This window comes from Chaetodon auriga, chromosome 3 (assembly GCF_051107435.1).
Source record: "Chaetodon auriga isolate fChaAug3 chromosome 3, fChaAug3.hap1, whole genome shotgun sequence".
NCBI lineage: Eukaryota > Metazoa > Chordata > Actinopteri > Chaetodontiformes > Chaetodontidae > Chaetodon > Chaetodon auriga.
The window spans coordinates 28095851-28121044 of NC_135076.1; the positions used below are offsets into that span (position 1 = coordinate 28095851).

A 25194-nucleotide genomic window follows, 5' to 3' on the forward strand; every position below is an offset into this window, starting at 1 on the left:
GAATGATCAAAATCTGGATCACCTGCACCGGAGATTAGACACCGAATGCAGTTATTAAGATGATCATTACTGACAAAACAAATCAGCAATATAACTGATTTCAGTAAATATCAGATGGTTAGAGATCAGCAGAGCAGCAGAGCTTCAGCTGGTTGCTACCAAACATTCCCCCTCGTTAGGGTTTGCGTGGAATACGGACACGCCCTGTCAGATTTGAACAGCTGCCACGATATCAACAGACTGTTGGTGGGGGGGGGGGGGTAGTCAGGGTATGACTATGTCTGTGGTTATGGAGTGTGAATGAAGCTGACAAAGCACATTTCATAGGTGTTACACCATGATGTGAGGCACTGATGCTGAGTTTGAGTTTGGCAAAGAAATGATAGTAAAAAAAAAGAAAAAATAAACTCCCTGAATCGTTTGATATAAATCAATAAAATCCATATTAGTCAAACTAATCTAAAGAATCATCTTACAATCACATAAACTAAAACGTTCAGGCTCCGTCTGCGCAGCTCTGAGAAGACTGCACAGCTGTAGCTCGGTCGGTGTGCACAGACACATTATGCATGTATATACAGAGATTAATGCCTCGCCACAATGACTGTGCACGCATGCCTCTCAGATCGAATCATGGGAAACCTCTGGTGAGTGTGGAAAGGCTCCTTCTGCAAATTTATATCACTTTGAATGTTTCTCAGAGAAGACGGCTACTGAACTGGGAATACGGTTATCCTGTGAGGAAATGAATACACGGTTTTAGGAAGTGGGACTTAAAGGCTTTTAGTGATGCTCGACTCACATGAAAGGTACGCTTAACGCCCGGGGCCAGGTTCTCTGTCTTGATCTTCCAGATCAGGGGTTGGGGGGAGTTGAGCACGAAGACCAGTGGCTTCTGGTGGCGCAGCAAAGACTGGATGGGCTTCAGATGCAGCTCGACCTGGTAAAGCAAGAAGAAGGGATAAAGGAACAACAAAACATCAGTATAGTGAGGAAAGTATACGAGCATAAACTGAGATCAGTCACAGAACATCACATGAAGCCGTTTCAAACAGCTCCACTGTGAAAATATCAAAGCTTTGATTTCCTCATGTTCGCTGAAATATGACCAAAAATATCAGGCGACGCAGTCACTATCCTGGTGTAATTGCTCTGCTATAATGTCGTAGATTGGTCGTCTTTATCGGGCTTTGTGGTTGTTTATGTACTCACTTTGCTGATAAACTCACAAAGACGGCATACTGTGTTCTCCCTAAAAGGCACTCGCTTTGCTCTGATATGGAGCCTCAGCGGGATCTGAACTTTCACACAGTGGAGTCTTTGTTGAGGGAAGAAAAAAATAGTAAGTCTCTGTTACCATCTCTACAGCATGCAGCTATGCCTTTGGTTCTCAGACGGCCATTAAAATAGATTTTCACAGTCTGGTAGTGAGACGGGGAAAACAAACTTGATGTTTTGGGACCTGAACTGTTGTTTTCTTGTCTCCAGTGTTAGACCTGAGTGGGCCTTCTGGACCAGGTGGTTCACAGCCTGAGCAGAAACTGGACTCAAACTCATCTCAGGCATCGGCCTCTTTACAGATAAGCAGAACTTTTACATCATGTCAGAACCAAAGTGAACTCAAAGGGCTGTTGATTCTCTCTGGCTTTGGTGGGAGGTGATCCTCTGGAGGGTACGCTGGTCTGTTTGGCTCCCTTCTTTAAACTCCCTCCCCTCTGTATTCCCAGGCTAATCACATTAGCCCCATCCTGTGTGTCAGCAGTAAAAGCCTGTAAATTACTAATTCAACCCACAAGGATTCACATTATATGACACAACGACCCTCGACAGTAACGTAATCAGTCACAGCTCGCAAAAAAGTTCTTCTATTGAAGCTAATAATGGAACAAATGATCCGTGATTTCAGTGATGGAGAGTGTAAAACTGAGCTGACAGTTTAATATTCCGAGTGTCTGAATGAAACAGAACCATGAAAAACTGTAAAGAACATTCGTAGTAATAATTTGTTCGGATGTGGTTGCTGCACGTATTGTTGACAAAGATCTGCACCGTTAATTGAAACCATGGTCGTCTTTTGGACCGATCATTTGGGACAAATAAATCATTTCTGTAATAGTCTAAAATGGGTTCTGAAGCAGACTAAATGCTGAAGAGAGCAGAAAAATCTGCTTTCATGATATCAATATTTTCCACATCCCCCCTGCTACACTGAAATCTGAGGCCAACAGATGGGTCAGTCTGACTCCAGATAAATAAGCAAGTCAGCTTTTCCCTTTCAAATCCTCACAAAAAAATACATTTCCATGTCTTTGATTTGACAACAACTCCATCCAAAGCTCCAGAACGGCTGCTAAATTAAGCTTCAGGTGTGATTGTTTTCCTGTTTTCAAGGTTGAGAATGAAAACTTTGAGCCTCAAGAAGCCCGCAGTGTCTTTTCCAGAGCACAAATACAAGCCTGCAGTTCAACTCACAATCCAAATCACCATAAAGGTCAAAATAATCAGCAGGCAAGATATGAAAAATAATGCTCTACATCTCTCTCTCACACCCACACAGTCGATGCTAGCCTCCCTTAGAGATCTATTCTATCCAGTGAAGTGTGATTTTCATCTTCTGGCAGATAGTCTGCGCTCACAGACTTGTCACTGTGATGCTGCCTGACGCCGTTTAACAAGAGACACCAGCAGCAGAGACAGAGTGAGCATGAAGCATCAGAGTCTAACTGTCGGTCCTCCACAGGGTCCTGGAGGTTTAGTGACGTGGTGCATGAAGTGCTGCAAAAACCATTCAGAAGCCCCTCTGAGGGAAGAAAACAGACACTACTGAAGAGTTCTATGAGGCAAACTGCATGGTGATCCAAACAAACAAGTCAGAGACTCTCTCTCTCTCTCTCTCTCAACATATTTGCTTCTTCCTTAGTCCAGACTCTGGAAAAAACGTGCGCACTGCTCCTCTGAGAATAACAACAACCAAGATATAATCATACCTGGCTTGGCTTTGAGGCCCTGGCTTTGAGAGATGGAAGACGGAGACAGAAGAGGAATGAGAGTGAGGGAGAGAGTTGTAAAAGACGAGGAAATTAAACCCAGACAGAAACATTTCCAGAAGACGTGAGTCACCTGAAAACATAAACAGACACAGGGTGCTAAGGAGAGGAAGTGCCAAGCAGCGCTGACACTGAAAAAGGGAAAACCGTGGCAATTATCTGCTGTTCGGCGATTAAACAGCGATAATACCAAGCTATGTCGGCTCTGGGTTGCGCAATATAAGTGATGATCAGGACTCAGCAGCAGCTGGTGAGCGTCTCTGCCCACAGAGCTGCGGTCATAAGGTTTGGTAAGACTGGTCCACATAGCAACAGACCCTGTCAGACGGCCAGGGTGTGGAGAGAAGAGGTGCAGAAACAGCAGCCATCAAAGTGTCTCTAATGGTGTTCACAAGGATCAGATGGCACCGCTACCTTCGTCGGACCCTGCAGAGAGGGTCCGCCAGGGACGGGAGGCCACACCTGATTGATTATCAGGAGGCTGGCACAGGGATTTGGGGGTCCAGTGTCCATTACAGTTATGGGGCACATTTGCCAGAAGCCGAGGATGGAGAGCTATCGTGTTACTGAAATTACACTCCACACAAGGGACGACAGCTGTAGCAGGATAAGCAAGGCCTGTCACAGAGCATGCCATTAGTGGTGGTAGCATGAGTAAACAATGGAAATGTAAAAAAAAAAAGAAAAGAAAAAAACAATAGAGCTTCACCTTTAAGCTCTAAATCAGCTTCAACAACAAACGCATCGCCGACTGGAACACAAACCCACACGATGAATCACACTCGAGCCTTTCTAGTACAACAAAGCCACATGGTTAGATTTAGAACCCACTGATGTCTCTGACACTGTAACGCATGATTTGTTTGTCCCGTCCCGAACATGTGGTTGTAATTTCATGACCGTTGAAGCTAAATCACCGTTTCAAGTGTGCTTCATAAACACTGTGCGTCAACATTGTAATGTGAGACTTTCACAGACAAACAGTGACACCCTGCAGTTAGAGCTCCGTATCAGGGAGGTGCAGTGTCCTCGCCGTTTCCTCTATTGACAGAGCTAATTAAGAGCCTGCTGATCCCTGTCGATTCAGAGAAAACCCAAAACATCCTTTAATTAGCTGAAAAGTGAGACTTATCTGGGAAAACACTCTCCCTCCCAGGAAATAATAATCAAAATCAATGACATGAACCAGAGACGCGCTGAGCGGCTTCTGAAAAACTGGCCCGCGTGTTTGAAATATGAATCATTGCGGGTTAAAACAGATCGATATCCAGGGTCGTAACAAACGTTGGAAGCTGGAGCATTGCAAGAGTTGAAAACAAACGAGGTCTGGCTCCGAAGTGAACAGTCATGGCTCCAGGAGGAGGCCGGCACGCTGGCTGGGACCAATCATATGGTGTTATCTGATGTGTGTGTACGTGCGTGTGTCTTGTCAGTCTGGATCTTGGTTCTTTCTGGATCACTGAGGGTGTACAGAGGGAAGGGAAGCCGGGGCCAAGCAGCTAAGTGATGGAAACCTGTTGACCGCTCTTATCAGTGCCACCCACATATTTGAGTGCGATGGGGATGCTACCTGGAGCCTTTTTCCCGTACTGTGATGGTAATCAGTCTGAGCACAGCTCAACGCCGAGCTGCAAGAGGCCCGAACAGCCTGAAGAGACGTCAAAGTGAGACGGGACCTCCGGATAAAAATCTTGAAGTGATATGGCAGAAAGGCAGGACATGAAGAAAATAACACGGCATGGAGGCGGGGATGGTGGGGGGGGGGGGTCAGGAGGAAGGACCGACGTTAAAATCTGATTACCATCAAACTAAAATGAAAAAAACATTTTTAGAAGAAAATCCAATTTTCTCCAGCCAGCGTGAAGTTTTGGTTCCAGCTGATGATGTTTTCACTGTAATTTCATCAGTTATATCTGTGCAGGCAGCCACAAGCAACAGTTTGTAACAGCAGGCCGATGACCAGCTGATGCTGTTAGCACTGAGCTCACTGTGTGACTCTGGAAGCCAAAGTCGAAAGTTGTATACTTAATGTGTATTAGAAATATAACTGAAGTATAGAAAAGTCGTTTTTACTTTTTTGTGAATAATTACAAGTATGTTTGACATGTACTTTTAAAAAGTGTACTTCTAAATAGATGTCATTGCGTTCTGCTTAAATGTAGTAATACTAATTCTGTAGTACTTAAAGTGGCATTTCAAAGTACTTTTAAAAAGTGTACTAAATTACCCTTTTAAGTTCTTTAAGTGTATTATGAAAAGTACACTCATTTTCGAGTTGACTGTAATATGCTATAAACCTGCTTAATGAAAGTGTACTTTAATTTCACTTCATTTGAAGTATATTTATGTATATTTGCGACGCATTGCTGATATAATACAAGTGTGTTTTGAATGTTCATGAATCCTGATTTTCACTGGTGTACTTCAGTTATTTAGCAGACTATTTACACTTCAAGTATACTGAAGTATTAGTCAAGTGGGACTCAAGGACCACTTGAGTACACTTAAGTATACCTGGTTAGGCTAGGCTAATTAGCCTAGCATGTTAGCTTCCACTTTCTGAGCAGAATACGAGCTTAACTTGACGACAGATCCATAACAGGACACACTTCTAAAATCGCTAATAACCAGCATTATTTGAGCTCGTAGAGAAAGTGGGAAAAGTGTGTTCGCTGTGTCAGCGTAAACGTACGAAGGCTGAACGGCGCTCCAGTCGGTACAGCTCCATGGTAGCTGTACCGACTTGGCACTGTTCGCAATGCCAAGTTCAATCAACTGCTGCCGTGAGAAACACCCACCCAGAGGCTTACAAGTACGCCCACTTCCCACAAGATCCTACAATTATGCTTTAGATTTTATTTTCACAAGAAGTGGAGAGAACTCACATTTCAGTTTGAAGTTATGTGGGTGTCGTCCTGTCAGAAAAAGTATAGAAAAACTCGTTCCAGTTAGCAAAAAGTGTACGCCGTTAGGTAACAGTGTACGGCCAGCTAAACGCCCGAAGGCGGGTTTGAACAGAAAGCATCGCTGGCTTTGTGTTTGCAGTCTGTCCACTCATATCTGCCGCCAGCTGCTTGTGCCTGCTGAGCTCCTCCAGCGAGTCACTCACACAGTCAAAGATATCTGCGAATTCCAGCTGATAAAACAATCATCTGCTCTGCCTCACCCTGATTCAGAGCCAGTGGCTGTGTTTGATGTTTGCCTTTGCTAAGCTGATTAGGGAAAGATGGGCGATTCACGATACCACCGGCTCCTCTGTTTATTTTCTACCCTATCACCGAACTCTTTGCCCCGACAGGCCTCTTTTTTTTTTTTTTTAAGTTGCTTATTTTTGCTCCACATTTGCGACCAAGTTCTGCATCAGTGCACATGTGGTGGTGGCTTGTTTGCAGGGTGCAAAAGGCCACTTTAGTGTGTGACAGAGGGAACATATGGAAAAATGATCCAACTTGATACCTGCACTTTCGAACCAGAGCGTGAGGGGGGGGGGGGGGGGGCAGAAAAGAACACTTCAGGATGAGGTCACTGTTTTGGTTGAGATTAAGTGGCAAAACACCAACACCTTCAGGTCAATAGCCAACCGCCGAAAATATACTTTGCCTCAAAACCCCAAGAGGTTTAAAGCTTGGATGGAATCTGAGCCGGGAGTCTGGTCTGCGGTGCAGCTCACTCCGACTTTAACCCTCATTTGTTCTCTGGCTCTTAAAGATTAGATCTTTTTTTTTTATACAAGCTCGTTGAATTTTGTGAAAATGAGAAAATTATTCTGCCCTTATTTTTGGAAATCACTACCCGCAGACACACACTCCAGGATTTACAGTGACTTGCAAGCCCTGAAGTCACTTCACTAGTCCTGTTCCAGGATGCAGCCTCTCAGCCTGGGCTGCCTTTCCTTCAGAGGCCCCCATGGGTATAAGAGAGAAAAGGGGGCTTCTGTTACTTTGATCAGGACCACTGGAGCTGAAGAAACCATCACTCTTTATTTCAGACAAATGTGAATAACATTGTAGAGGTAAAAAATTATTGTCCAAGCGAGCCAGTTTCAGTACTGGTCGCTTTATGGAAAAGGAGACTTAGAAATCTCTGAAACAAACAGCCCAGTGTCTATAAGGAAGGAGTGAAAATCCAGAGTACGATAAAAAAAAAAAAGAGAGAAAATTATGTTGAAACTGCAAACTAGTTCAGTAAAGCCAGCCCTCAAATCTGCCTCATTGTGGTCTGGCAAGGCTCAGTAAGCATTGTCAGAGCGGGTGTCATTTCAGGATATGCAGAAAGTGCTCTCATTTGCTGAAATAGAATATATATATATATATATATGTGTGTGATCTTGGTCACCTAATTAGAGCGATGCACTGACAGCTGCCACTGCAGCTTGTTTCATATAATAATAAACAAGACAAACATCTCTTTTCGAAGCTTAAAATTTCTCCAGAACTGCCCACTGAAAGCAGTTTTTAACAGGTCTACGGCTAAGCTAGCAGCTCTGTGACGCTGTATTTAGACACAGTGGTGCTTTGAGCTAAATGCTAACGTCAGCATTCTAACATGCTCACAGTGACTAACATGCATAACTTTACCATGTTCACCATCTTGCTAATGCTAACAAAAGTTGTTAAAACAATTCACTAAAAAACACAAATGTGAACTTCATGATGGCATCAGAGGAACATCATCTGAGAACCATGAACGTCTGTACGAAATCGAAAGGAGTTTTGGGATATTTCAGCAAGCGGTGCACCGACGCTGCCACTCCGCTGCTAGCATGGCTAAAAGCCTTTTGGTAAAAACCCAGCTGCTCAGTTTAGGGCGTCTTTGCAAGGTGAATTTCTAATTTTATCAGGACGCTGCATGAAACTGATCATTCAAAGCTACACTAGCATTCAGCTGTTGACTGGTGGACATTATGGACAGTAACTGGGTCTTTAAATACCGTACTTGAGCACAGTTGTTGAGAAGCTGTGCTTGATTTTAGCCATTTGATATCTTTGTGGGAACACTTGCAAAACTAGGCTGAACTAAATTTATTATTTTACATTAATAACGGAGCCGAACAGCTGTTGTTACTGGCTATTTTAAGTCAGCAGCACCTGTATTATATACACATGCATCAAGTCCAATCAGAGAAAATCTGACTTATTTATTGCTTGCTCCATTTAAGCTTAAATCTTACAGCAGTAAACTTGTTCTGATAGAGTGCAGACGTCCCGACTCTCACCTCAGCAGATCTGAACACATGGCTTGCACATCACCAGAACACCCTCCAAAATATTATTGTGGATATTTCTAGCTTTAGGCTACTTGAAAGAATGATTAGCATATTTTTTCCTTCTGGTGTGTTATTGTACGGCGACTGCAGTCCCTGTAAATGTGAGTGTATCCCAGATGGAGCACGATGCACAGTCACTTCTGAGGTGTTCTGTTGCACTTAATAACTCAGCGTTGGTGTGGACATTGGCCAGGAGCCAAAGTGTGTATTCTGAGTCAGGTCCAGCTGTGCATTTCTTTCTGTGGATAACAGTTCATACCCCTTAGTTAATACCCAACCGGAGTGGGTTCACTGGCGCAGGCCGGAAACAATTCATTGCTCTCACGTCTTTACTGGAAATATGGACAAACTGCAAGCCGCGACTTTCACACATGGACGTGAAAGACGTGAAGCAGGCCTCACACATCGCAGCTGCAGGATGTGTGTCTGGTCTGAAATTGGCCATGTGATCCCCTTTGTCTGCATTAGTCCATGCACGGCATGTGCAATAGCAGATTTATTCCCCTACCTGGTCCAGGCTTGGCTTTGGAGGCACTTAGTAAGAGAGGAGTCAAGAGGGGCACATCGTGTTCTCCAGCAGTTCCTCAACCCAGACAGCCAGGCCAGCACAGCCAAATACGAGCCACAGGCACCTCTTATACTGCAGACCATCGTACAAAACATCCAAATAGAGTCTGTTCTGTGGGCCAGACACCACTTCCTCCCCATCAGCAGAGGTGAAGAGGAGAGCTCAAGAGAAAATCTACATAATCACAGACTGACCAGCCACCTCTGTGCTGACTTTGAAAACAAGCAAAGGCCACACAAGCCAAAGCAAACAGCGGAAAAGATGCAGAAACTTCCACATCTGACAACTACGATGGATTCGTAGTGGAGATTTGGACCACGTTCACATCTGTGCACTAAATATCAAGCTACACAACCGGGGGAGCTGCATGTTTTCCATCATCCATCATCCGGTTCATGACGAGAAAAGCGAATAAACGTATTTCCAAAAATGTCAAACTTTTCCTTACTTTCTACCTCCACAGGTAAACTTCCATTGTCTCTAAATATTTTAGCAAAAATATGAGTGATTGGCACAAACGGAGAATGCAGGTGGCCAGAGGAGAAATGGATTATGCTGCAGGAGTAGTCTGAGACGTTTATGTGGGCGTCTTAGTTCGTCATGAAACCGGGATGCTGCTGGGATCCACTCCAACTGCTGAGAATCCAAACCTACACAGTGGAGCAAGCTGCAATCATTTCAGACACCTTTCAAGTCTAAAGGTTGACGTTCAAAACTCACTTTCAGTGGAATATTCCTTTCAGAGGTGTTTCACGGTTTGGAAGAGATCAACCCTCCAAGGCTTCGAACTTTTCTTGCTCTCATTATAAAGAGCAATGAGATCCTTCTTCACGGCCTTTTAGATATGAGCATCCAACGTGGCCAAGGATGTTAAACATTTCAGACCTCTTTTCTTTCAAGTTGTGATTCTGTTTTTCCACTGGATTATCACCTCCTGCTGTCACGAGAGATCAGGGGCAGGTACACAGGGACGGGGTCCACAGTCTGACGCACTGTGTGCCCTCCAGCCGTCTCTCTGAAGGCTAAGCACTCAGGAAGAGGCTGCTTGTGTCCAGACAGGACGACCTGTACCCACGAGCCAGGTGGAAACGCGATCAACAACCAGAGGCGGAGTGGGCCGCGAGTCGAAGCGTCCTTTAGGAGATCTTATCACCGGCTGAAAGCTCCACTCACAGAATGAGCTGCAGCCTAATCTCAACCAGAGCCGGGCTGACCTTCTGCAGCCAAGGCTGTAGGCAGGCGAGCAGACAGCTGGATTCTGCCTCCTCCACAAAAGTCCTCACTTGACCATGGAGGTGACGGGTTACCAACAGCTGGATAAACTGATGTGGAGTGATGGGTTTCACAGACCCTCAAAGTAAAGGTGCAACTGGGCTATCCATATCAGCTATGCTGCGAGTGGTCGTCTACAGAGCAACTTATTCCATACATCCATCAGCAAGGAAAACAAATGATGTAAAATAAATGTGATGCAGAAAGTCAGCACAGAGCTAAAAGCTAAAAATTAAACAGTCAGTCAAAATGTGTTTAATTTCACTCATGTATTCACCCCTCAGCTTTAAATCCTTGTAAATAAACTCGGTTAGAGTAATAATATGAACCTTGAACAAAACCCAGTCCAGTTTGTTTCAGGTGAGTGTTTAATCGTAATCCACCTGGATACGAGTTCATCTGTATCATACAGCATACAGAACCAGCTGGTCCCCCGCATTAAAAGGCTTATTTTGATGTGACTGGTTCACTTCAGTACAAACTTCAAATAATCAAATCATTGCCCGGAATAGTAGATTTAATTAAGCACCACCAGCCAATCAAAAACAAGACATTTGGTGCTGTTAAGGCAACTGAAGGCCACATAAATGAGAGCAGCCACATGACAAACACACAGTGAAAAATAACAGAGATTTTTGTTTCAGCTGGATTGAAATGAGCTTTTTCTTCCAGATTTTTGTACGAACTAAAATGTTGTTTTTTTTTTCCACAAACAATTCTTTGTTTTGACGAGTCTTTTTTTGTCTTCCTCCTTTTAGAGTTGGAGCAGAATTCTATGTCACAAGATGTTTGTTAACTTGTTTTCCTCCTTGTATCCGAAACAGATCAGTCCATTTTCTCCTGCAAAGGCCCAGAATAATTAAGTAATCACTAACAGGGTCATTTATCAGCTGGTTCCAGTTTAGCAGAGGAAAAGAGTTGAAACATTGTAGCATGTTGAGCCCAATTTGCTTCATTACTTTGCATCTTTTCCACACTTCACAATGAAAAATGTGACAAATCTCAAATGTAAAAGAATCCCTGTAAGGACATCCCAGCGTGGAGTAAACATGACAGATTATGGCTAAAGACAAATCCTCCTCTTTGCTCTGATTACAGGAATCTATCATTTCGGTTCATGTAGTTAAGCTTTAGAACAAGCGTGCTGAAACCAGAGTCGGTTTGCCAGCTGATGCAGCGCACTCACACACACACTCACACACACACACACTGTGTTTCTGTACATTCGGCCTTGGCAAAGTTTAAGCCTGCATCAGCAGCAAAACTGCAATGGCAAGTTTATACATGCTGCTTTTCACACTGCCTGTGACTGAGGGGGATGGGAGGTCGGGACAGTTTAAAATCCAGACGCAGCGCTTTCACAGGCCGTGGGCTCATGATTCATCTGAAAACTATGGCGAGCTGTGAGGAGTCCTGCCATGAGACACACTGCACAACACCTGAAGACAGGGAGCGGTTTCAAAACCAACATCAACCTCAGGAACACTATCAGGAGATGAGATGTGCTGACAGCTTGAATGAGGGCAATAACGAGATGTGCTCAGAACAATAAGTGGAAAACACCCAACTACCCTGGAGAGAGTCATGTGTTAGGTGAGGCCAGGCCACCTGAGGTCTGCAGCAGGTTTGTTTTCTGCAGCAGCCTCGTTTCGAATGTGCGAACCTTCCAGGTGAAAATGAAGGACGTTAGCTGTGTTGCAACGTTCACTTTTATCAAACCCTCTTCTGTCTGAGTATTAAGTGCTCCTCAAAAAGTTTTCATACAGCGATGAGACAGGAGCCAACGCTGCAAATAGGTCTCTTGAATAAACAGTGCAAACCTTCTGTCCCGTCAGCAAACTCAGAGAGGCTTTCCTGCTCTTCAGTAACTCTTAATTGATTGAAATGATGAACGATGTAATGATGGATAATCCTGAAGGCCAGGGGAGAGTAAACGGTGCATTTCAGAGAAAACAGAAACAACAAATATCAGTTCCCGGCTTGAAAGTGTGTTAGCCATTAGCTCACCAAACTGAATTCACCAGCAAACCCTGAGGTGAAGGCTGTCTTCCCTTCTTTTGGCTGAGAAGCTTCTTTAAACTAAAGCGTTAAAGACTGGCAGCTATGATCAGTCACTGGTAAAAACAGTGCAAACATAGAAACATGGAGTGAACAATAAAACCAGCAGAAGACGAGACGACATCTCTCACTGGACGATGCTGCTCATGTTAAAAACAATGGGGACCTCTCTGTGGGTTTACTGAATTACTGACGCTATTTTGGTCCAAAGTCTAATCTCGACAGTTTTTATTGAGCCGTTAATTATGGTGGGAGAGGATATAACTCAAGTTTAGCATGTTTCAGTCAGGCTGACTCACTTGTGTCGGGGCGCTGTCTGGTCCCTCCGGAGCATGTGCTCTCAGGTTGATGATGTGGACTTCCTGAGGGAGGCTGGTGGTGCCCCTGCTTGCACAGCCTGACAGGGCGGTGAAGCTCTTCAACGCGGCCTGCACCGGGTGTCCCATCCCCACCGGCAGCAGCTCGCAAGGGCTGCGAAACAACGGCCCTGCAGCGAAGAGAAGAAACCTGTGAGTCCAACGCTTCAGTATGTGCAGGGGTTCAAATGCTGACTGGTTTAGGTATGAGCAGCAGCGGTAAGCTGGCATGAAAATTGACTGTTACATTAGCATGTATATTAGCTTATCTTCGTTATTGAAGTGTATAAAAATATATTTCAAGCGTATATCAAATCTCACGTCTGTCAGGACATCATAATTTGTTTTCATCCCAGCACAGAGTCACTGTAACTGCTAATAATAAGAACAACTGTGTAACACCGTACGCAGTGAAATCTTCATATTTTCTGAGACTCTTCACATACTGTGAAAATCTCATAGTAGAAGTAGAAGATTTTATATATTTAATATGTGTTTATGGAGGTGTATCAGCAAACTGTACAATAGTTCAGTAAATGCAGGCTTTCCTCTGTACAATGTGGCGTCGCTCAGGCTGAGTAACATGTGAGACATAAAGTAAACACACAGCATTCAAGAACAAATCCCTTCAGGTAATTTCAGCCGTTTTTATTTTCCTTGAAAGGCTGAATTTGACCTTCGCTAATCACTTCAGAGGAGAACCAGACGTTACACTGAAGTGCACCAAAGCCTGTAACTATCCATTATCTGCGGCCTTCTGCTGGTCCGATCTGAGGTGAAAACCCGTCAGCATGGTCTCCAGCAGCGATGCAGATCACAGTGTTCGACTCTCATAGTGTGCCATGCTGCACAGGGCGACTCACTGAACAATCAAACCTGCTGAAACAGGCGTGTCGACTGAGCAAAGGGCTCTAAAAAGGTCACATGTCAGAGGGTTTTCCCCCTTATCTCTCCACGAAGCCATATTTCATGTTCTTACACTTTCAGAGTTTCTTTTTTGACTGACAGACTTTAGAAATAAAAAGTCCTTTTAATAAAATAGAATAAAATTAATACAATTCTGAAAATAAAAAATAAGGAAGTGATGACTCGACATAGCAGCTGCAAATATATTATTATTGTTCCAATGATGTCATTTTGGCTGAAGTCCAGTGAGGTGGAGCCTTTTCTCTGCTGTGCTTCTGCGACTTTGAAGATAAACACAAAAAAAATCAGTTGGATCATCCATGAGATTTTAATTTTGGTGCATTCGTGGTGAAAAGGGACATGGACGGACGCTTATTGTCTCTCTGGTAGAAGCTGTCCTCTGTCTGTCTGTCTGCTGTCACTGCACAGTCAGCTGCAGTGAAACCTTCAGTGGCCTGTGAGCGTCTGGACGACTTGTCTTAAACACAGATTCACTTGTTTAGAGGATCGTACGCTTGCTGTTGCATGATTTGGAACTTCCTTTTCACCAGCCGCAAGGTTTCAGGTGGTTAACAAGCTTTGCCATAGCCTGAGATCTTCCTGTGCGAGCCTGCTACAGGTTTGACCCACTTAAATACAGTCGGGGCGCAACCTGCACGTTCACAAGGGCACGGCCATCACACATGAAGTCAGAGTGGCACAAAAACACAGCGCTGATGCTGGAGCGAGGGACCAAACAGCTCTTTTCCATTAGAGAGCGGTGTATCCGAAGAGGACGCCTGAGGCCAGACTTTCTCTCAAGGTCAGGCCTCGTGTTTTACCCCTCAGCCGTGTGCCAGCCGAGGCCCGCTCACATTTCAAACACATCACGCTAAACACGCAGAGGTTGCCAGCAGCAATCAGATGAACATTTGGAAATCATTACAGTCAAAGTGAAAGACAGTTAGATAACAATGTTAAATTCTCCCTGAGTGACTCCGGGAACACAGTGCCTGAGCAGAGGGGTGCAGCGAGGGGGAAAACCTTTTTTTTTACTCAGAACACACAGCTATTGTTTTCTGTTTCTGTGCTGCTCAATAAGCTTATGTTAGTTCATCTTAAAGCCAGAGACCACGTATGGCACAGCTCCCCTCTCCCTGTTGTGAGAAAAACAGAGGCTTTATTGTTACCATATTTGTCTCTTGAGACAAACCCAAGCCCTTGACAGATGTCTCAACCTGGACTTTGTGCCGTCTCTTATTTGTGAATTCACTCCGATCCCAGAGAGACGATCTTTAGACTCTTAGCGGGAGCACTCGTATATTAAAAAATGGCAAGGTCTTGCTGTGGTGATAAAAGGACGGGGGTTAATGGCAAAAACCTGTGGTGCATCAGTATTTCAACCCCCGCCTCACCCCCCCTTCTTCCTCCCAAAGGACCGAAGCCTATTCTCTCCAACCATGTCATCAAGCCTCCCTCCCACAAACACGTCTGAGGGCACTCCAACTCACCCTTTCCCCTCACACATGGAGAATAACAAACAACTGCCAGACAAACAAAGAAAAACGGAGTTCTTTCTGGGAGACTGCCAAAAGATTACAACACATGCTGGCCGATGATTTGATTTTTTTTAATTGTTTGGGGGAGGCATGAGGGGGAAAATGGTACCACATGGATGGAAAAGTAGAGCATTCAAACCTTCACAGTCACCAGAAGATGAACCCTAATGTTCTGGATGATTCCTGCTCCTCTAGTGTCACCAGAATTTCCACCTGAACTCACTAAAACATGAAAATCTTCCTTCAGAGGATGAACCCGTCTTATTTTGAACACTCCATGAACTGCAGATTAAAATTACTCAGAGCAAAATGTCAGTTCAGCACAGAAAATAGTTCCTGACGAGAGAGAAAAGAACCTAATCCTGATTCTTAAGATGCTGCGGTGATTCCTCTGTGCCACAACATATTTAACATTTTCTTTTTAAAAATGCATTAAGTGATGTTTCAGCTGAAACACAACCCTGAGATATTACCACCTTTAACACCAGCAACAGTCTCTTATACGTCCAGCAGAGCTTTTATCTCTGGTTTGTTCTCCACCAACTCCTGATTGAAACGTGTTGCCAGCTGCTGCAGTGCAGGTAGCACACAGAGCGTCGAAAACGGCTGCCTGCTGCGTCCTCTAAGTACACAAGGCCAAAAAAGTCGATCTGTGGGAAGTTAAACCAAAACCATCGGCTGAAAAAGCTCAGCAGAGCCGAGGGGAAGTACAGGTGTGTATGAGAATAGCCCGTGGGTTCATCACTGTGAGCAGTGTCACACGACACGCTTGACACAAGTCACTGACTGCAAATCAATCGATCAGGAGCCGTACGGACTTCCAGTAGCTTCACTGTGAGATAAAATGACCTCTAAACCTTTGAACTGACACAGGACAGCAGACAAAGGGCCTCGTCACTCATGAAGGTGTAGCATATGTGATGAGAGCTCTACTCTCATCACATATGCTACCTCCATCATCCCACAGCCTCCATGGACAGAAAAAATGTTCTTGAGGGAAGAAGAAGCCTGTCCTGCGGCAGCTTTGTGTCTTCTGTCACCTTGTCTGTCTGCCTTCTGTCTCCTCGGCCATCGATGGAGTGCAGAGTACGTCCTGTCCATCTGCTACTACCACTACTGCCTTTTAGCTAGCCGGGCCAAACGCCCACAGCAGACGAATGAGAGAAGCCGTTGTTCAATCTGCCCGGAAAACAAGTCGAGCCTGGGCCCACCAGAGTCTCTGCAAACCGTACCACAAATACCGCCTTAACTAACAGATACGGCAAAATCAGATGGGAAATCTGATACTCCAGCTGCAACAGTAATCTGTAAAACGTATTAAATGCCTGCGGAGAGATGAACTGTATAGAAGATGAATGGCAGAGAATAGAAGCCCAACTATATCCTACAATTAAATATGCAAAAAATCTGCTGTGTCCATCTACAGCCCTCGAACCTCAGCACCAAATTTCTGCAGTAATCTTAGTGTACAACTGTACTGTGGTAAGCTGCAAACTCCAAACCTCAGCAAATTACATGAAAATTGTCTATTACCAAAAGATCTGCAGGCTAATTGCAGTGCACTTTTGGGCTGATACTGTATATTGCATAAAGATGGATGATCCTGTATTTTACCTTCATTATACTGAACATTATCACTCGTTAACATTGATGGGGGGGGGGGGGCCTACTGCTCATAGGACTCTGTGTCAGGCTAAATAAGCAACACATGAGGCTTTAGGGCCAAAGGTATTGACAACACAGTCAGATTCAGATCAGGCTCAACATCTCAACGTCTCATCAATGCACCAGTCCCACCCCCCACCCACAATTCAGCTAAAACTGGGATTTAAGTGTAAAATTTTAACTACTTTACTTAAGTATAAAATAAGCTGAAAGTCCGGTCTGAATGTCTGTAAATGTCTGTTTTCCTTCACATGTTTAGATTCTGGAAAAATGCCTTGTGGAGATTCAACACACTCCTTTCACTGATTCAGATCTGCTCTTTCAGCTTTGCATGCTGGGATTTGTGCCACTGTTTTAACAGGGGAAAGATCTGAAATCTGAAAGAAAAACAAAACAATTCAAAACAATCTGAGCCGCAGCGGGTACCACCCACCAACCCTCCTGCAGCCTGCCATGCTCTGTGCTTCACACGCATACACCGCCGTGCATTGGCAGATCTCACTGTTCGGGGAAAAAGGCTGTTTGTGACACCTGCAGCAAACAAACAAAGGATCTGAAATTCATCAGATTTTATTAGCCGACAGGATCCCTGAAAACATGCTTGTCATCAGCCTCTGTCCAGAACCCTGCAGATTAGTTCAGGACAGATCAAGAAATGGCCATAAAAACATTACATTTGTTCTTGTTAAGACAAAGGAGGACTGTCCTCACTGGAGTCAGCAGACACTTCTGCTCTGTTACAAATGAGGCTTTCAAAGTGGCAGCCATCAAAACTGGCAACTGTGACAAACGTCACAGGTGTAAAAACCACATGCAACAGTCCACAGTTTTGTGGTTTTAGTGCAGAAAGCGAGATGGGAGTTTACCCACTGGAAAAAATTACACACATATCATAAATGTGCCTCTTGACTGTGGGTGGGCACAGGCACAGGAAGTCACATCACTCGAGCTCGAGTTTGCCCAGATCGCTTCAGCTTTGTACTGAGGCTAAAAATATTGGTATTAAAATTGGTAATGACGGCGCAGCAGCCACAATGTAACAGAAACCCTGTAACAACACCACATCTGATCAGGCTTCCTGCGCTGAACAGATGCTGGCCAACGCTCGTACAGGCATCACATCGCAGCCTGGTGTGGGTATCTGAAATACTGAAAGCTTCACTTTAGGTCGGGCACTGGAGAATGAGTTGAAGTGAAGGCGATGAAAACACTCAAAGCAGTAAAAGGAGTTGAAATCACCAAAGCATAACCCCTGAAATTCCACCGGGCGTCTCTGTGACGTCCAATCTGGGATGTGTTGTTCTTCCATCCTCCACAGGGCTGCAAACCCCACCGGGCGCCTTTCAGAGGCAGCGTTTTACCTGTCTGATTATGACGACTTGCTCATGGTCGCTAACTGGTTTCTTCACAGGGTGTTTTATTTTGAAAATTTAACAGCTTCTCTACACCGTTCCAGTATTTGACTTCCTGTCTGACTCCATCTCCTCTGTCCAGATCGACGTTTCAAAAAAAAAAGACTGAGGACTGCAAGCAGCTGAACTGTAAGATCAGAAACTCTAATTCCCGTAACTTCAAATTAAATTAAATCTGCTCCTATTGTGAGTAAACAGAGGCTCTTGACTGGCGTCCCTGCACAGTTGACCAGGCCTCCCCACAGTCTGACTCGTTCTGCACGATGAGTGAAAGACCTGAACATGAAAGACAAACAGTGGTGATGGACGTGCACCTTGAGCCACCTCTTTTTCTCCTAACCACCCTCAGATAAATGTATATTTCTTCAGTTATACCTTTTTGGGGGTATTAGTACTAAATATACAGACTGATTCTAACAGCAACACTGGAGATGGCATGACAAGACCACATGCAACAGGAATTTATTTTCTGTAAAAAGATATTAATTCTGCTCTTTATTATTATTATTTTACATTGTCTACAATGCATTTAGGCTGTGACAGTGTTTGAGGAAAGACAGGAAGTGACCTCAGTAAATCCAAATTACAGGAGGAGAGACTGTATAAATACTCATTTCTGATGTACTCAAACAGTGTGAGGTCCCGGCAGCGATGTCACTGGACATTTTTCACGGCCTTTGGCAGCTGCTTTTGGACTATGACCTCTTTTTTTGATGAAAGTCTCTTTCACATATGTTGTATTTCAGACTATTATAACGTGCGATAAAGTGAAGGTGATTCAAAGTCCTGCTTTCATTTTCACACCTTTCACCAGACGACAAGTTTCTCAAACCGCTGACACTACGCAGACCGCTGCTTGTCCTGCACTTCCTGAAAAAGATGTGTGAACCAGTTATTTTGAAGCAGCAAAACCAGCCACATACTTAAGAGCAATTGCAGAAGCATCAGTGAAATTGGATGAGACAGGAATTACAGGAATTCTGGAGAATGTGAGCAGGAGTTTGGCCGGCTTGGAGCCAGAGAGAAATAACGCTGTGATTAATTTGTAATGCTCCAAAGTACTCTGTGTTTGTACTTTGATGAAATATATCCACATGAGCACTAACATTATGAAGCAAATACTTCACTCCCGTGTAGGCTGAAGTCATATTATCACATATTTCATATTAGTCATGCGGTGTCTGTGATTCCTCCTGCAACATAATGGATGGAGCAGAAATCATTTCAAGGAAGAGCTGAAGAACCAAAGTACTGTTATCAGGATCAGATACGAACAGCATCGACAACATGAAGGTTAGAACTGTTTCACCCGAGCTTTAAAATGTCATAATACAGAAAAATACTGATCACATTTTCTTAAAGCCAAAAGTATTCAGTTCAATATGACACGGGGCAAAGAGAGGCATCAAATCCTCATTATTAAAAACTGAACTTTAAATATTAACATGTTTGCTTAGAAAAACTACTTAAATTATCCAAATAGCTGTTGATTATTTTTGGTTTCCATCTGGTTTCTGTGTCAGTTTCAAAGTTTTGGTCCAAGTTTAAACATACTTCAAGTGATTATCTTTGAATTTCAAAATAAAAGCGTACAAAAGCAGGACCCTCCATAGGTGCACTGACCTATGGAGCCTTCTCCTGTCGTACTACAGATAAATGCTTCTGGTTCCAGAGAACTCACTTTGTTGCCTTCCACACTGCGGCACCGAGCCAAGATTTTGGGTACAGGAAGTGATGTCAGTCCGTGTGCCAGTTAGGGACAAATCTGATATTCCCACAAAGCCATTTCCGAAGATAAACAAACAGAACCTTCCCCCTGTGTGTGTGTGTGTGTGTGTGTGTGTGTGTGTGTGTGTGTGTGTGTACACATCCTCACATGTCCAGTTCCCAGAATCCTTCAGCCAGCAGGCTAACTGTGCTAACTTCTATAGATGCATAAGAAAGTCAAAGCAGAGAAGATTTCCTCGCACATGCTTCGTGAAACAAGGTCACAGCTGCCGATGTGAGCAGAGGACGTCAATAATGAATACAATAAGGCCAATTTAATTACAATAAATACAAAGTAGAGGAACGAGGCCTCTTTGTTTCAATACTTGTCTCCTCTCTACCCCAGATATCCCAGTTCCCATACGAACCACAGGATTAAAAGAATCCTCCGGTCTTCTTTCTTTTGACTGCAGGGCACGATTCCCATGGACCAGGAACCACGCAAACCAGTTTAGGGAATGTAATATTCTGCCTGCCTTTGTTTTCCTAAGGGGCTTTGGACTGAAGAATCACTAGCTCTGCAGTGTTGACATTAGCGCAGCCCACTCACCCCTGAACCTGCAGTCACTACTACAGGAAGTGAGTAAAGCCTTTCATAAGGGTGGTGTAAGTTCACTTCACTGGCCTGCCTATGAAAAGGATTTATCTGTGCACTGAAACATTGGAGGCATAAGAGGAGGAAGCTGGAATGGGATGAAGGGAGGAGGGCAAGGGGGAGCCTGAACTCCATTAGGGAAGTCGTAAACTCCTCCATCAAAGTGTGAAGTCTGAAGTCAGATATCCCACAATCCAGCCTGCAACTTAATATCACCCAAACACGCTTTTTTGGTCGATTCATCGACCACAATCTTGTCAGCTGGCATATAATTGAAAAAGCAGCTAAAAGACGGAAGTTTCAGTGGATTATCTTTTATCTCTGTGGGTGACGTGGAGCAAAATGCAAGTATGGGTATGCAGGCAAAGCCTTCTTCAGTCCTTAAGTACGTTAACAGGTGTTCAGACAATAAATTACATCCATGTGGAAACTTCAGGAACAGTGAAGGCAGTGAATACAAAGGAGAGCAGCGACAGTAAAAACTCATCTCTCTCATTTTTAAGGGCAAAGGTTTGAGAGGGGGCACAATGAAAGAATAAGGAAACGCTCTTTCCTGCATTTATATGGATGCAACCCGACAACCTGAAAAACAGTCTGGACGCTGTGTAAAACAAAATAAAGACATAATTCGGTCATTTACCAACAAACTGTGTTTACTGGCAGTTTTCTGAACTGTTCCTGAAATGAAGAAGCAGATTAAGATGTTGTCTTGTCTTTACCCGTAAAAGCCTGCTGAGGAGTCTGAAGTACTTTTTTCAGCTCTGAGTCGTGTCTGCAGTCTTCCTCTCAGATTCCATCTGATGCTGCCTGACAGGCAAAACCCAGGGAAAACAGGCCCTGCTTTGTAAACACAGAGCTGATCTCATCTGGTAGCTGAACAGTAAGAAGACACTGTCATTTCACTGCTGCAGTGTTTAGATGTAAGGGCATCCGGTTTATTAGTCAGGCACTGATCTAAAACAGCAGACTGTCGCTCATATATTATGTGTTATGAAAGATAAGTAAATCACTTTTCTGTTACTGACATTGAGCCTGGTTATTATTCATCAGCCCTGACAGATGACGTGGGCACCTGTTGGTAAACCATCACCACTAGCTGAAAAAAATACTCAACCAATTACAAGCAGCGCATGAAGCCACGGGCAAACAGAGGAGATGGAAGTGGGTCGATTTCTCTCTACCTCTAAATGCAGACATAAATCAGAGGGCTTTGAGGAGATGGATGACAAGGCTAATTCCCAGAGGAACACAGGAGCCACTGTGTAAAGTGAGACAGCTGGGAGAGACCGAGCATGTGTGCATATGACTAAAGACTTTACTGGCTGTGCTACCGCGGTATGTCTTCACTGATGGGTGCTGACATGTGCTGTCTGGACCTATAATATCAAAGGACAAAAAAGTTGTCAGCACAGTCACGAAACAAGATCTGGCTGTTAGTGTATCTAAAACGTAGCATGTTTAAGACTCGCTGAGAACCACAAACTGGTCCTGGATCAGTACACTGACCGAGTGCTGTTAAGAGCATAAACGTAACGCTACAGATGTCGACTACAACTCTGAAACCGAAAGCAATCACGTTCTATTTGCAAAGTGGCTGTTAATTATAGCCATTAAGAAAAATGTAGTGGAGCAAAAAGTACAATATTCCTCTATGAACTGTAGTCAACCTCGATTCCAAAACAGTCTGGACGCTGTGTAAAACGTAAATAAAAACAGAGTTTACGAACAAACTGTGTTTACTGACAACAGTTTCCTGAAGTGTCCATGTGTTCATCTCCTTCATCCAGTCATGTGTTCACAAAGTGGTGAACCTCGCTCCATCCTCTATGAACGACTGAGCCTTTCCAGGATGCCCCTTTCATACCCAATCATGATGCTCTCACCTGTTACCAATCAGCCTGTTTACCTGTGGAATGTTCCAAACAGGTGTTTTTGGGGCGTTCCACATCTTTCCCAGACTTTAAAACGTGTTGCTGCATCAGATTCACAATAAGCAGATATTTACATATTTTTCAAAAATCCCCCTCTTACCCCTCGAGGGGGGTTGGTGTGTCTTTTTGCTCATGGCCTGGGAGTTTGAGGGTTCTGTGCAGTATCTTAGCTGTTCCTTGGACTGCGCTCTTCTGGACAGAGACCTCAGATGTTGTTCCTGGAATCTGCTGAAGCCTCCCTCCCAGTTTGTGGGTCACTGCCCCCAGTGCTCCGATTACCACTGGTACCACTCAGGATCGCTACGTCTATCACTTCTGTCTTCTGTTGTTTGTCAATCAACGCGATGTCTGCTTGGTTCGCCACCAACATCTTGTCAGTCTGGATCTGGAGGTCCCACAGGATCTTGGCTCAGTCATTCTCCACCATCTTAGGGGGTGTCTTATAGTGTACGATGTGCTGCACTGTCTCACCTTCTCCAGCCTGTCCCTGGGGTCCTGTCTGGTGTGGTAGACCCCTGCCTCTATTCTTGTGCAGCCATGATTAATGCTTCCATGCTGCCTTTCAGTCGCGCCTTTTCCAGAACTGGTAGGATTAAGTGTCTGCAGGTCTCCAGTCAGCCCTACAAGTCTGTGTTTAGGCAAAACAATGCTATGAGCTAAATGCTAACATCAGCTCGCTAACACACTCACAATCACAATGCTAACATACTGATGTTTAGCAGGTATGTTTAAAAGAACTTAACAACAAAAGTCAGTGAAGCTGATGAGGACAAACGTTGAATATATTGTCTTTGTTTTCAGCTGAGTTTATGTCAAAAAGGATTAGCAAGTCATCGCATTCTGCTTTATTTATGTTTTGCACAGCGTCCCAACTATTTTGGAATCAGGGTTGCAGCTAAGAACGTAAAACACATTTCCTCATAATTCTTTGTGATGGCGCATAAACTTGATGAATTACTGTCACTTCCTGAACAGACCAAAACAAGTGAAGGCTCGGTTAGAAATGACATAAAGAGGGTAAATGCTGCTCCAGTAGCACCAACAGTGCAGTGGAGTGATTATACAGCGGTTATGTGGGTAAGGCTTCCACCAGACACGACTTTGTTGAGATACTATAAGTAGGCTGCATCAGTCATCGGCTCGCCCTGCACACTGCAGAAGTGCCTTTTCTGGTTAAACGCGACAATGGAGAAAAAATGTCTGTCCTGCAGCTCCGACGGCATCTTCCTCATCCATCATAGATGCCTGCAAAAGCCGTGTCCTCAGCAGCATTGTGGGGGTTCAGGAGCAGCCGCTTCATCTACATTCACAAAGATTCAAACCCAGTGGGGGGGTGCAGGGGGGTGTGCCCCAGGGTTACGTGTCTTGTCCTACTCGATATCAGCCTCGTTTCATTTGTGCTGGATCATCTTCGTCAGGAACCCTCAAAGTACAACATTTAATTCATCCACCAGCAGTGAGTTGAGTCTGTCAGAGAGGCTGCAGGAAAAGGTCAGCTGAAAGCTCCATGTTGAGTTATTATCCTTAAGTCCGGAAAATCCAAAAGCCCACAGAATGTAAAGAGGTTTGAAAACATGCTGTGGAGCTCACACGATACCGTAAATCACAAAGCACGCGCATTTGAAAGTTTATTAGGTCGACGTTTCATCCACAGCATGTCTCAACTGGATGATATGGACGATAATTATATTATTTCTGGGTATCAAGAAGAGCCAGATTCAGATATCTGCTCCAATCTTATATCCAAGCTGAGAAACACACACCCAGGAAGAATCAACAGATAGGTCTGAGCATGAGGGAAGGACTTAAATCAATAAAACCAAGCACACTGACTGCACAGATGTGTTTTTTTATTTTTGACACTGATCAATTAGCAGCCCGAAAAAGACCTCTTTCATCCTGAGATACTCTCCAAAAACCCTCATCACTCAGATGTGATAACAGGGGCCTTTGGGAAGCAGCAGGCTGCCATCAACAGAAAGCAAAGAGAGAAACAAAGCTGGGCCTTTGTGCCAGCGTGAAGGAGCCCCAGAGGTGAGACGGGCCAAGGCCGACAGCGCTTTCACACCCGCTGGAGGGAGCGACATTCCTCCGGCGTTCTTCATCGCCCGGAGAGGAAGGGCAAAAGATGAAGAATGACCTGTCAGATGCCGTGCTGCCTCGTGTATTAACACGTACAAAGGGCGCTGGCGGGGCCTCTTCACTGGACAGTTAACAAACAGACAGGGTGATGACTAATCGCTTTGTTAGAAGAGTCACCGGACAATAAATAAGCTACGAACAGATTTTCCATGAAAAACAACACACACAGATAGCAGATAAAATAAATGATGTTGAGTGAATGCTGCAAACTTTCAACACAAACATAAGCTACTACATTAACACAGTTTTTTGATTGTTTTTTGCTGTTCAGACGCTTCAAATATTGACAGTCCAGCTGCCATAACACCCTATCGAAGTACTTTTTAAAAAGGTGTACCAGCACTGCAGCTCACGGTCATCCTATTCCTGAAACAACCTGGAACACAACTACTGTCCCTCTGAAATCAACTGCTGAAAAACAATTGGAAAAAGAGCTTTTCCAAGTGAATGTGTTTGTGATCTAACCCAAACGGCTGTTATTTAGGGCAAAGTAAAGGGCCGTCTGTCATTTTTTGGACAGACGCTCCTGTTTTCCAAAGGACTCTTCCAAAATTGGGACATGGTCTTTCAGCAGGACTCATCCGGTGGAAACAGAGTCGGGAAGGTGAGGCCCCAGGAGGGGCCGGTCTGATGAAAGACAACACCTGGAAGCCTTCAGCTAGAATCCCATA

At 44.3% G+C, this 25194-nt stretch overlaps 1 protein-coding gene across 1 annotated transcript in view; it reads right to left on the reverse strand.

The window, feature by feature from the left end:
- Positions 1 to 25194, reverse strand: part of tgfbr3 (transforming growth factor, beta receptor III) — a 64869-nt gene that overhangs the window by 30559 nt on the left and 9116 nt on the right. The window contains exons 3-4 of the mRNA XM_076727035.1: positions 12511 to 12698; positions 803 to 940 (exon numbers count right to left, since the gene is read on the reverse strand). Of these exons, the coding sequence (XP_076583150.1) occupies positions 803 to 940; positions 12511 to 12698 (326 nt within the window). The remainder of the gene's footprint in view (positions 1 to 802; positions 941 to 12510; positions 12699 to 25194) is intronic.